Source organism: Mustela erminea, chromosome 9 (assembly GCF_009829155.1).
Source record: "Mustela erminea isolate mMusErm1 chromosome 9, mMusErm1.Pri, whole genome shotgun sequence".
Classification (NCBI taxonomy): domain Eukaryota; kingdom Metazoa; phylum Chordata; class Mammalia; order Carnivora; family Mustelidae; genus Mustela; species Mustela erminea.
The window spans coordinates 114,039,900-114,052,050 of NC_045622.1; the positions used below are offsets into that span (position 1 = coordinate 114,039,900).

At 63.5% G+C, this 12,151-nt stretch overlaps 2 protein-coding genes across 3 annotated transcripts; one reads left to right on the forward strand and one right to left on the reverse strand.

Moving 5' to 3' along the window:
• Positions 1-297: 297 nt before the first annotated feature.
• RIC8A (RIC8 guanine nucleotide exchange factor A) lies at positions 298-5,804 on the reverse strand. Its single transcript, XM_032358525.1, has 10 exons — positions 5,721-5,804; positions 5,441-5,488; positions 4,771-5,358; positions 4,240-4,331; positions 3,603-3,753; positions 2,401-2,496; positions 2,174-2,318; positions 1,955-2,099; positions 1,463-1,582; positions 298-1,091 (listed from the first exon to the last, which is right to left on the reverse strand). The coding sequence occupies exons 1-10, from the start codon at positions 5,802-5,804 to the stop codon at positions 971-973; spliced, it is 1,590 nt and encodes a 529-aa protein (XP_032214416.1). The 3' UTR covers positions 298-970.
• Positions 5,805-6,042: 238 nt separating this feature from the next.
• Positions 6,043-11,209, forward strand: BET1L (Bet1 golgi vesicular membrane trafficking protein like). 2 transcript variants are annotated; one of them, XM_032358533.1, is made up of 4 exons: positions 7,169-7,335; positions 8,246-8,337; positions 8,620-8,676; positions 8,822-11,209. In XM_032358533.1, exons 1-4 carry the CDS (start codon positions 7,317-7,319, stop codon positions 8,987-8,989), a joined length of 336 nt encoding a protein of 111 aa, XP_032214424.1. In that variant the 5' UTR covers positions 7,169-7,316; the 3' UTR covers positions 8,990-11,209. The 2 variants fall into 2 exon arrangements, with proteins under 2 accessions (XP_032214422.1, XP_032214424.1); XM_032358531.1 differs by lacking the exons at positions 7,169-7,335; positions 8,620-8,676; positions 8,822-11,209 and adding an exon at positions 6,043-7,074.
• Positions 11,210-12,151: the final 942 nt, after the last annotated feature.

Sequence of the window (12,151 nt, forward strand, 5' to 3'; positions counted from 1 at the left end):
CCCCAAATTAACCTCTGTGCTGCGGGAAGGCGTTACTCACTCAGAAACCTTGGCTTGCCTCTGGCCTGCCCATACTTCCCGCACAGGCTCCTTCTGCGGGGGTTGCCCCCAGACCCAGCTTGCTGATCCCCGGCTCCTACCTTGTGTGTGGTCCCTTCTAGGCATGGTTTCCCTACCCATGGCACATGTAACAGACACAGAGGGGATCTGGGGGCTCCTCAAGAACAGAGAACAGGACTAATGATCTAGGAAAAGGGCCAAATTCTGAAAAGAATGAAATGAACCCAGTACACACGCTCTTGCTTGAAACTCTTTATTCCAAGATGATGTTTTCTGTGACATCTGTGACATTTTGTGGCAGGTGACAGAAATCCAGACTTAGGGCTTTACAAGGTACACTTCCCTTCATCTATTTATGGTCTACACCAGTGGGAAGGTCAGGAGTCCACTGTCACAACCAGTGAGAGCTTGGGCGCCGTGGACACTACAGTAGACAGCTGAGCAAGGACCACGGATGCGTAAGAGGCTACCAATCCTGAGCTCAGTGGGGACAGGAAGAGCAGAGCGTACCTTGGAAATTTGTTTCTGACATTAGTACACATAGCTCTAGCCAGTTCTTTTCCTGTGAACCGCAGCACTGGCTTGGCTTGGAAGCTCTGGGAAAGCCCGCCAGAGGTGGACATGCTTGCGTGTGCTCACGCCCAGCTCTGTCCCCAGGCAGCAGCCCCTGCACACACAAGACTACTTCAGCTGCAGAAATCAAGGCTGAGTTCCCAGAGTTGCAGCAGGACAAGGCCCTCACAGTCCTACAGATAAGAAATTGGACCAGAAACAAATCATTAACAGAACTTTGGAAGTAAAGAGCAAGGGATCTCCAAGCTAGACAGGGACGTGGCTTCCCCGGGTCACAGTCCCAAGACATCTCTGGAAGCAGCACCAGTTCTGTAGGGAGAACAGACGACTGCTGTCCTCAGTCGGGGTCAGAGTCAGGTTCCGAGGAGAGCTGCCCCTCCATGGTCTCACAGATGGCATCCTGCAGGGATGTCAGCTGACCCCGGGGACTCATCCCCATGGGCTGGATGACTCTGTGCCTGTGAGAAAAGCACAGTGAGGTGGGGAAGGGGCCTGGCAGAGGGCGGTGGAAGTCGTGCTCACCCCGACTACTTCCTAGTGCTCCACTGGGCTGTTCCCATTTACTGGGGAATCCCAACTAGTACCCAGTGGCTTTGGAACCTTAGTCTTAATTTCTCGAGATCTCAATCTTCATCACCTACGAACCACCACCACCCGTCTCAAGTCTAAGCCTTTCCTGGGGCATTTCCTTTGTTTGAAACCTCAGGAACGCAGCCTTGCCGAAGCCCACCTCTGACCCCACCTCTTGGAGCTCACAAGACTGGACACAGGCCTAGGGTTCTGTTCTCCCTTCTCCCAGCCGTGGGCCCCTCCTTGCCTCACCACGTACCTGGAGAGCTTGTCAAACATGTTCACCAGCTTCATGGCCTCATGCTCCTTCTGCTCCTCCGTCATGCCCTCCATGGGGTTGGGCGGCTTTTCCTCCACCCTCCCGGTCACTGGGTTTATGCTGCTTCCCAGGGGAGGGGGTGCAGGGAATGCATTAGTGACTCTCTAGGACAGGAGGCCGCTGCACAGTGGGTGGAGTCCCACACGTTCTGCTTGGGCCCGGACTGGCAAGGAACCCACGCTCCTGGGGGTGGCAGGAAGCCTCCCTCCAGGAGCAGCAGTGGACCAGCTCCTGCCAGCTGGATCTCCTGGTCCCCCAACGGCCCAGCCGCCTTCAGTCCATGTTCTCAACAAAACGTCCTGACATCAGGGCATATCACTTATGGAGTCAGTGCCTAACTCGTAACGTCCTGCCCACCCGCCCGTGGCTCCATCTGGCTGTGGGAACAGGGACCAGGCTGAGTGAGGGAGCCAAGGGTGTAGGGGCACACACCTGGCCTTGGCTTCCTTGTACTCATCCGTATCCGTGTCCTCGTCCTCCGAGTACTGGCCCTCAGGCCGGCCCCCCGCCATGAGGCCCCTGGCAGCCAGGAGGCCGGCGGCATTCCCGTAGCCCGTGTACTTGATGAACCGGGGCACTGAGGGGCAGGGTAGAGGTCAGTGTGCGAAGGTGGCTGGAGGGACAGGCGGGGGGCTGGATCCCAGCACTCACCACTCTCAGAGCACAGGACAAACAGGAACTCGGCGGCCACTCTCTTCACATCGGTGTCCAGGTGTGTCATGAGGCGAACAAGCTTGTTCCGCAACAACTCACCAACCTCGGGCCGGGTCCTCACGTCCCGCAGTGGGGGCAGCACCTGGGGAGGCAGCCTGGGCCTGCAGAGGCTGGGTTCTGTGATCTGGGGGGCCCAGCTCCACCCCCCAGCCCCCCGCCCATACCTGTGCCTTCAGGAACTTCCTGGCGGGCCGGTGAACGCGGGCACACTCCGTCAGCACGCTCAGCACGGGGGCCACGCTCTCCTTCAGCCTGTGCGTCTGCAAAGGAGCCTCTGTCACTAGGGCTGTGCCCCCACCGGACTTGAGGTCGAGATTGGGGTAGTGACTGATACACACACACACACGCACGCACGCACGCACGCACGCACCACTCCCCCCCACCGCCCCCAAGGCCTGGTCCTGGCAGGAGGCATTCAGGAAGAGGCCTTGCCACGGTCAGCCAGCTGAGGGGCCAGGAATGGGCAATGGGGATCCGTGTGAGCTTCAAGAGGACCTCGGTGGGAACTTAACTGAGGAGTGCTCGTGTGTGCTCTGTGACCTGGGCAAATCACTCAGCTACGCTACCCTCCCTCCCTGTACACCGAAGTTGTTCATGGCCATTAGCACCCCAAGGACACACGACCTGTCCTCAAAAAACAGCGCCCAAAACACAACAAAAATCCCTCCTCGGTGGGCTTCACAGACTCAGACAGCGAAGAGCTGCCGGCCTCCCTCAACTTACCTCCCTGGATCACGAGCCTAGCAGCAGTCTCGGTAGGGACCGTCGCAGACATCCCATTCAACGCACGTGACTCAGCTCCCAGCACGCGTGAGCAACATGGATTCCCAAGGGGTCCACCCAGTCTCACTGCAGTGCGGGCTGCAGCCTGCGTGATGTCTGCGAGCTCCCAGAGGAGCTGGTCAGAGGTCTGGCCCCCAATGTCCTGGGTGCAGGAGCCTCTAGCTCAAGATGCCTCTGGGTCCCCTCAGGGATGCCAAGACACAACTGACGCTCGTTGCCAAGAGCTGCTGAATGTTGCAACACCGAGACTCTTAGACCACCAGCAAGAACTCAAAAAACATGCACAAAAAGCTGTAAAACGTTCTTTGACTCAGAAAACTCATCATGATAACCAGAAAAAGCAAAACCCGCAAGAGCGTGTCTGAGTCTGTGTGCCTGAGAGACAGACCGAGTGTGCGCATGCACGCACGCCCCCGTTTCTCAGGGTCTGCCAAGCTGGACCACAGAGCAGCCGCAGAAATCACCCGAATCACCCTGCCAGGCTGATCTCCACTCTGCAATGTGGACTGTTAAAGCATCGACCGTGGCTGCCTGGGAAGGTCAGAGCCACCGGGGAGCCCCCACATCAGGTCCCTCTCCCCACCTGGTGCAGACGCTTCTCCAGGAAGCTGAGGAGAACACGAATCACATCCATGTTGGCTCCCAGAAACTCCAGGGAGCCTTCACGCGGCTCCAGGGTAAGGAGGACATCCAGACACTTAAGGGGCAAGTTCCCCAGGAGGTTCACCGTGTGCCTGAGGACAGACGGGGAGGAGAGCTTGCTGAGTCCGATCCCCAGCGTAGATTCAACCCTTGATGCCCCCGCAGAGGCCACATATGACAGGAACTAATGACTGGGGGCTTGGCGACAGGAACCAGAGGCCAGAGCTGAGGGCAGGACTGACCACGGCAGTGTTTCCACTTGGTGGGGTGAGCTCCTAAGAAAGGGGGCACTGCCTGCAGATGCCCTCCCTGCCATGCCCTTTCTGGGCTGAAGCACCAAAGACACCTCTGGAAAACTAGAACCTGCCTAGGCACAGATCCTGGAGACGGAGAGGAGGAAGCTGCCCTGTGAGCACAGCACCACTTGTCACTACTCCTCTGCTTCCAGAACGACGTTCCCATCCTCAGATCCGTACCCCTCGTCCTGGCCACACGCGGACGTCGGTCCCAGCCAGGGCTGGGAACCGCTTGGCAGACACACCAGCACACCTCCCTTCCACCTAACAGGCGTCCCTCACCCGTGGAACTCCTCCGTGCGGTCTCCAGCAGCAGCGACCATCACACAGTGCCGCAGGATGGTCCCCAAGTGCCGGTAACGGGCAGCATCTTCCTGACCGAAGAGAAAGGGGTTCCCGTGAGGGGAAGCCCCACTCCTGGGTCCTATACACGGACCGCGACTCTCCTCTCCCGCACACCTCACTCCCGTCCTCTTCCACACACCCTGACGACATTTCCTCAGTCCAGTGTAGGTCCTCTCAGGACAAAGTCACGGTGCACTCCAGCCCCATGCTCATGGCCTCCCCGTGCCCCACACGCCCTCCTGCCAGGTTGCAGGAGCCACACAGCCACACACACTCCATCTCTCTTAAAAACGTTCTTCGTTCGGGCCCTCTGCCCAAAATGTGCATCATCTCGCCTCCTCCAGACAGGCTGAGAACTCCACGGTCCTCTCCCCATCAGATCCCCGGACACCGGCAGGGGCCCTCCAGGCAGAGCGAGCCAGGGAGCGCCCACACGGTGAAGCCCTGTGGGTGCAGGTCCGTCCTCACCTCGTCCACCTCTCTCTTGATGGAGTCAAAGGTGATGTTGAACAGCACTTTGAGGATCTCCATGGCCCGCTCGGTCTCCTGGGGAGGAAGGAGCTCGGGCGGGCTCTCCCCCGGGATCAGTCCCAGGGTCAGCTGCAGCGCGTCGGTCAGCAGGCGCACCCCCTGCAGGTCCTGAAACAGCTGCTGCCGCACGTCCGTGCGCAGTGCCGTGAGCAAGAACAGGAGGCGCAAGTCAAAGAACTGGACGTCGTGCGGGAAGCTGGTCTGCGGGCCCAGCCCCACGCGCTCTGCCAGCCTCACCACCAGGCGGGCCTCTGCCGCCAGCACCTGCGCCACCGGGCTGCTGAGCACGAGGTTGCACAGGCACTTGAGGGACTCGAGGACAACGTCCACGTCCAGAGGCTCGGGGACCGGCTCCTCCAAGGCGACGCCGGCATAGCGGGCAAGGGCCTGCAGGCTCCGGCGGCTGGTGAAGGGGTCCAGGCAGCTGCGGTCCCGGGACAGGATGCGGATGCTCTGCAGCCAGGGGACGCGGCGGGAGGGCGGCAGGCCCCGCTCCAGGACCGAGCCCAGCAGCTCCGCCAGCCTCTGCGGGCAGGGAGAGGAGCGGCTCCAGCAGGCCCCTTCCCCGGGCCACCCACGCCTGCCCCTCACCCCGGTCCGCGCCCACCTTCCGGTCCTGCTGCTGGGCGTCCTCAAACGTGAAGCTCTGGGAGTTCTGCGGGGAGACGCGGGCGCTCAGCGGGTGGGGGCGCGAGGCCTCAGGCTCCCCGGGCCGACCGCGCACAGCGGCCTCGGGGACGGCGCCCAGCCTCTCCCCGCAAGTCCTCACGGCGCGGCGCGCGCCCCGCCGCCCGCCCCTGGCCGCGCACACACGCTCCGGGCCGGCCACGACGCGGGCCCCGCCCCGCCCCTCCCTGGCGAGGACCCCGTTCGCGGGCCTCGCTCACCTCCCGGTTGTACGTGCGCAGAGCCTCCATAATCACGTCCTCCTCCCCCGCCTCCACGGCATCCGCCACCACCCGGGGCTCCATGGCGCCCGCGGACTCCCGCGCCGGGCGGGCGGGAGAGGCTTCGCGCACCCGCTCCCGGCGGTGTTCAGCCGCCCCGCCCTGCCCCGGCGCGCGGGGGAAGCCGGGACCGTGCGCGCCGCGCCGCGGGGCGGGGCCAGGGCTGCCCGCGGGGGACGCCGGGACCGTGCGCGCCGCGGGGCGGGGCCAGGGCCGCGCACGGAGGACGCCGGGACCGGGTGCGCCACGCTGCGGGGCGGGGACTGTGCGCGCCGGGCGGCGCCGCGGGGCGGGGCGAGGGCCGCAGGCTCCTTAAGGTGGCGAGCTGGGTCAGCTGACTGGAGCTTGGTCTAGCCGGCGGGTCGGCGGGGTTTTCAAAGGTCTTAGTGGGTGATTGTTCGACCCGGGGCCCAGTCGTCCCTGACCCTCCTAGGGACCCCTGCTTCTTGGGCCGGAGCTGCCCGCAGGCGCCGCGCCGCCCTCCCGCGGCCCCTTTGATGCGCAGAGCCGAGGCGGGAAGGACCCCTCGGCGTGTTCAGCGGGGGCTGGAAGGCCTGCCGAGGGCCAGCTCGCTGCTTTCGCAGGGCTCGTGTCCCGAAAGGATAGACGAGGGAACACGGACATCCGGGACTCGCGGTGGGCCGCACAGGGGTCCGGGTCGAGTCCGCGCCGTCTCTGCGGAGACCGGACGAAAAGAAGTGATCTGGGGGAAGGTCACTCAAAGCAAAAGGAGCGGCCGGTTCCAAGACGGGGATGGCTGCGGTGGGCGAGAGAAACACGTCCCTGCCGCTCCACGAAGGCGGAGAGTGCGGAGGGTCAGGGTGAAGGCAAAGCCTGACCGTGCGCCGCAGCGTCCCGGGTGTGCAGCTCAGAGGCAGGGCGGCCTGGCCTGTGTCCTCTTCCGAAAGGCAGCGATGGACGTCCCGGGGTCCGCGCGCTGTCGGGAGCGCTCCACGGCACGGCGCGTCGGCATGCACCGTGCAACAAGCCCCTGTGGGCCGTCGGCCCCGCGCCAGGCCCACTCCCGGTGCGCCCACTCCCGGTGCCGAGTGCGGCGGCGGGAAGCCCTGGTCCTCCCGTCCCCGCACGCGCACCCCCGTCTGGCTTCGTTTTCCTGCGGAACGCGTCACCCCTGCATCTTCGGCAGCGCTCGCCGGGGCCGGCACTGGTCTCCACCTAGTCCCACAAGCGGCGGCCGCGGCCTCGAAGCGCACCGCAGCCTGGGCGGGGGCGAGCGCCCGCGGCGACCCGTTCCGGCCTCCCTCGCGGCGGAGGGGCCCGGGAGCGCCCGCGGGTAGGACGGGGCTCCGTCTTCCGCGCGATTGGCCGGTAGAGGTGCCTGTCCACGCCTCCACGCGGTCATTGGCAGGGAAGGCACCCGCGGCCCGCCCCCTCCCCAGACCGGACGTGGGCCGGACGCCGGCAGGAAGTCGACGGCCCGAGCGGAAGCGGCGGGGTCGCAGGGTCCTGCCCGGGACTGAGCCACGTCCGCGGGGGCCGTGGCCGCGCGGCTGACGCGGGCCGGGGCCGGGCGCGATGGCGGACTGGGCTCGTGGTGAGCGCGGGGAGCCAGCCGGATGGCGGCGCGGCCGCCCGTCCACGGGCCCCGGCAGCTGGCGCTGGGAGAGGGGCCTTGGCGTCCCGAGAGCCCCTGTTCTCACCCGGGGAGCGGGCCGCCGATGCCCGTGTCGCCGGGCCGGTGGGACTGCGCGGCTGGGCGAGCGCGGAGCGGTTCGTAGGGCGTCAGCGTCCCTTTCTGTGCGGCGCGCCCGCGGCGACTCGTGGGGCTGGGCCGCGGTGGGGTCCGGGCCGCGGGGGAGGTGGTTCTGACCCCCCGAGGGTCAGGAATTGGGACTCCCCGGGCCTCGCACTAGTCCCGTGTCGGGTCTCCGCACGGGCCGTGCTCCGGGTGCCACGTAGGGTGTGGGGTGCAGAGGCGCGCCGACCTCAGCGGACCTCAGCCCGTTCTTGGGTGTCGCGGAGCTCTCCTCCCGGTTGTTCCCCCTCGGTCGCTCGTCGGCTGCTCCGGACCCAGCGCTCAGGTCGGCCCTGCCGGGCCCCTTCTGCGGCGTCCCCCGGGGCCAGAGTTCGTCGTTTTTCGGAGGGCGAGTCCCCTGTATCCTGGTGACGTCTGTGGACGGAGCGGACAGGTTCTGTCTCAGTCTCCGAAAGTGCTGGTGGGCCTGAAGCCTTTGGGGCATCTGCCCGTCGCGGCTTGGCCGTGTTCACAGGCGGTCTGCTCACACGGCAGGTGCCCACACGAGCCTGTCCGCTGAGGTCCTGCGCCCGACCCTGGCTGAGGGTTGGACCTGCGTGACAGCCGGGGGGCCCAGTCCCCTGAGACTTCCAGCTTGTCGAATCGAGCTGGAGTGAGCGCCCTGGAGCCAGGAAGGGCTGATGGGCAGGGGTCCAGGGCGAGGCTCACAGGTAGACGTCCCCCCCACTCAGACTGTCCCTTCCCACAGCTCAGAGTCCCGCCGCTGTGGAGGAGATTCTAGACCGGGAGAATAAGCGGATGGCCGACAGCTTGGCGTCCAAGGTCACCAGGCTCAAATCGGTCAGTGGTGGTGCTGCCTCATCTCCACCTGGCAGGCACTCTGGAGTGGGGACCACAGGGAGGGTCGAGGCTGGGAAGGGTTTCAGGTAGCTCCCATCTTCCTTGTCTGCTCCGCGGCAGCTCTCATCTGTGAGGTCCAGGGGACAGCTGGATCTCCTGAGCTCTGCTGGGGGCACTGTGCCTGGCAGAGTTGTTGGCAGGGTCTGCTGGTCTCCGGGGGGGTCAGGTGCCATCCGGTGTGCCTTCTCTGACCTGACTTTGCCCCCTCTGTGTCCTGACCAGCTGGCCCTGGACATCGATAGGGATGCAGAAGACCAGAACCGGTACCTGGACAGCATGGTAAGGGTCTGCAGCGTGCGCGGGCATTGCGGCCAGCTCTGCCCCATGCTGCCTGCTGTGCCGGCCCCTGGTGTTGCTTGTGGCACCTGCGTGGCCGTCGTGGAGGTGCTGTCCCTGTGTGACCTTGCTGGGATTCCTCCCTCAGGACTCGGATTTCTCAAGCATGACAGGGCTGCTCACGGGGAGCGTGAAGCGCTTTTCCACAATGGCGAGGTCTGGGCGAGACAACCGGAAGCTTCTGTGTGGTGTGGCCGCGGGCCTCATCGTGGCCTTCTTCATCCTCTCCTATCTTCTGTCAAGGGCAAGGACTTGAGCCACGAGGAGCTGACTTCTGTGGGTGCCTGGGGCAACCAGGGCCTTCCCCTGCCTGGTGTCCTAGGCTCCAGAGGACCCACCTACAAAATACTCCTTTGAAATGATGATCGTGGCTTGGGAATTTTCTTCCTGTGTGGCCGGACTTCCCGGCTGCCTCTGACCGAGCGAGCTCATCCTGGCTGGCCCCGTGCCCGTAAGTCTCTCTCTTGCGGAAACCAACGCCCGCCCACCTGTGCTGCTGTGGGTGTGAGAGGGCAGAGCCTGTGGGAATCGAGGACACGGCTACCTGTGGCCAGCAGCCCTTCCCTTATCCCTTGGGGCTTTGACATCTTGGGGCCCTGCCCCATCCACATCTCTGGGTAAGGCCACGTCTGATGCCTGAGGTGCCGACACAGGAAGGGGGGCTTGGCGGTGAAGTTGGAGCACCATCGCCTCAGCTCAGAGATGGCAACTACTGTTGGGGGCTGGACATGGCAGCTCAGCTGGGCTGCTGGGCTGCTGGGCCAGGGCAGGTCAGCCTCGGGGGAGGGCAGGGTGTTGTGGATGTAGAAGTGGACTGCAGCCTGGACTGGAGGCACTGGGTTCTGACTCTTCTGGATCTCACAGTCTTGTATCCGTGGGCAAAAAGTTCCGTTTTCTCAGCATCCACTGTCTGGCCGACACCAAAGATGGATTTCCGGGAGACCAGACATCTAGAAGCAGTTCCCTCTGGCATCTTGGAGTCAGGCAGGGTGTGTGTTGGGGGCAGGCGTTCTGTGACCGGAGGCTTCCCTACAAGGGCTCTCTCCGTAGGATCTGTGGGTCACTTTGAGGGTCAGCGGGCAGCTTCCCCTCCACCACGTGAGGCCCTTCGACAGTGAGCATCCCTTACTGAGGCAACTCTTAGTCCCTCCACCCAGCCTCTGCAGACTGTCCTCCAGGCATGCCTCCCCCGGGCCCTCCCTGCCCGCTTCGCCAGCCCCATTCACACACACAGCAGCACAGGCCCAGCTGGGCCAGCGGCTTCCTACCCTGTGGTGGGGTGTCAGCACCGTCATTGTGCGTAAGCACACGTGAGAAGCGGTCGGTCAGCTGTGCGTTCTTCCCTGTCCTTGCTGCCATCTGCCTGCCCGGTCACTCCCCTGACTCCCAGAGGACTGTGGGCGCTGCCCCGCACTGCCCGCTGTGTGGTCCCCTGTATGGCTCCCACACAGTGACCGCACCTCGGCTCCGGGCACCTCATTTCCTGCCGCCGCTGCCTGCTCTCCCTTCTGCTCTTCCTGTCCCTTGTCCGTTCCGCAAGCCTGGCCTCTCCTCACATGGTCGCCGTAGCTGCTGCTCCATTGTACCTGCTGGGCCACTCAGCCTCCCGTTGGAGGGGAGCCTACTTTCCTCCGCCTGAGTGCCCTGTTCTGAGTTGCCCTGGCTCCTCCGGGTGCTAGTTCTCATGCGGGGAGGTCAGCGTACCTGCCTCCTTGTCTGGGGGGCTATGCTGTTTCCCCTGACACCTTGACATTCCTTCTCAGGCCCCCGTGGTCCTGTCTCCCTCCCCAGTCCCCACGCACTGTGGCTCTGAGTTACCCATCTCGTGTTAAGGCTTGCTGCAGGGGCGTGTCCTCTGGTTGGCCACCAAGCGTACTAGGCCTTTGTAGTGTCTCCATTTTGCACCCACACTCTTGCGTCCCCGCCCAGGCCTGTGCTGCTGACCTCCTCCTGATGACGTGGCTCAGCTGTGGGAGCCGCAGCACGCTATGGGTTCGATGCGGGCTTGATGAGGTTCTGTTTTGGGTAGTCTTGACGGGTGCTTACTGCTGTCCCCTTGATAGCTCAGGCTGCTGTGTTCTCTCCTAAAGCCCCATCTGCCTCCTCACCCCCACTTTCCACAAAATAGCTGGCCCTTCCAGCTATTTTGGGGTCTGGCTTTTAGTTCCTTTCTGGTTTACCTTTTCGTCTCTCATTCTGATTGTATCGGGATGGATTCCACGTTGGGGGTGTGGCAGCTCTGCCGTGGCCTGTGTGGCCTGTGCGGCCTTCCACCCTCCTGCCCTGTCTGCAGCTCTCGCGCTACTGCTGTGCCGTCTGCTGACATTGGTCCCTGAAGCCATTGACAGAAAGAGGACCTCGGGGCCCAGCCTTTGCCAAGTGAGGACACACTGCCAGGCTCTATCCCACAATTCAAGGACAAGACTTTTAACCATAGAAACTTGGAATAAACAGCTTCATGATGAAGCAAACAGTTTTTTGGTGTCCTCATTTTCATGTGTGCTTGGGAGTTTCATCTGGACCTGACCCTGGTCCACAGACTGGCCGGGGACGCTGGTGGTCTGGACCCCACATCCTGCCGTCTCTGGTTCTACCATGTCCCTGCTCTGGTCCTCATATGTTCCTCCCACCCCCACCTAAGGCAGTTGGTCACAGGCTTGTCACTTCCTCTGCTGAGTTTGTGTAACTCACCCCCAAGGGTTAAATGTATAAATGTGAGGAGCTCAGAACGCAGCCTCCTGTGGGGAGGGGCAGCAGAGTGAGGGGGGAGGGGTGGCAGCCATACTGTGCTTTGTTCTGCGGCTGGTGGGCTCGCTGGTGGGCTCACAGGGACGACAGGTGGGGGCGGCCGCCCTGCGGTCTTCACAGTGACCTTTCCGCAGGGCTGCGGTGAAGTCCACACTCCAGTGCTCAATGCCTGGCCTTGTACTCCGGGTAGCCTCTGGAGATGCCTAGCTTTGGCCTCACTCAGATACCCCCTTCCCGGCCCACATCCTTGTGCTTCCTGTGTTGCCTTTGCTCTTAACATCACCTGAAACCTTAGTTGCAAGTGCGGTAATTGGTGTCTTACGGTTAGTGTGGTTGGCATTCGAGACGGGCGTGGTGGGGATGGCCCTCCGCCTAGAACATTAAGGCCTCGCCTGGCAGACGGAGCCTGGGGCTCTTGTCCTCTGAAGGCTTGCTCAGGTGCCTGCAGGCTGAGGGCGGCATGCTGGCTGCCTGGGGGCCGCTGTGGCCTCACCGAGTGCTGAGCTCGCACCCCCACCACGGTGGCTGGTGCTGGAGGTTGCAAAGGGAAGGGGCTGCCTCTGCTCCACAGAAGGGCTTCTCCTTTGTAGGTCCCACAGCCTAGCCTCGGGTCATGCAGTGCTACTTCCTTGAGGGTGGGCACAGATTCTAGTCCGGATTCAAGGGGTGG

Excerpts from the sequence above, each read along its gene's own strand:
- BET1L (XM_032358531.1), top strand. The coding sequence starts at position 6,278 with ATGCGCAGAGCCGAGGCGGGAAGGACCCCTCGGCGTGTTCAGCGGGGG. Across the intron at positions 7,075-8,245 it reads GGGCCCGGGAGCGCCCGCGG|CTCAGAGTCCCGCCGCTGTG; the intron begins GTAGGACGGGGC and ends CCCTTCCCACAG.
- RIC8A (XM_032358525.1), bottom strand. The coding sequence starts at position 5,804 with ATGGAGCCCCGGGTGGTGGCGGATGCCGTGGAGGCGGGGGAGGAGGAC. Across the intron at positions 4,332-4,770 it reads TCAAGAGAGAGGTGGACGAG|GAAGATGCTGCCCGTTACCG; the intron begins GTGAGGACGGAC and ends CTCTTCGGTCAG. Across the intron at positions 2,319-2,400 it reads GGAAGTTCCTGAAGGCACAG|GTGCTGCCCCCACTGCGGGA; the intron begins GTATGGGCGGGG and ends CTGCCTCCCCAG.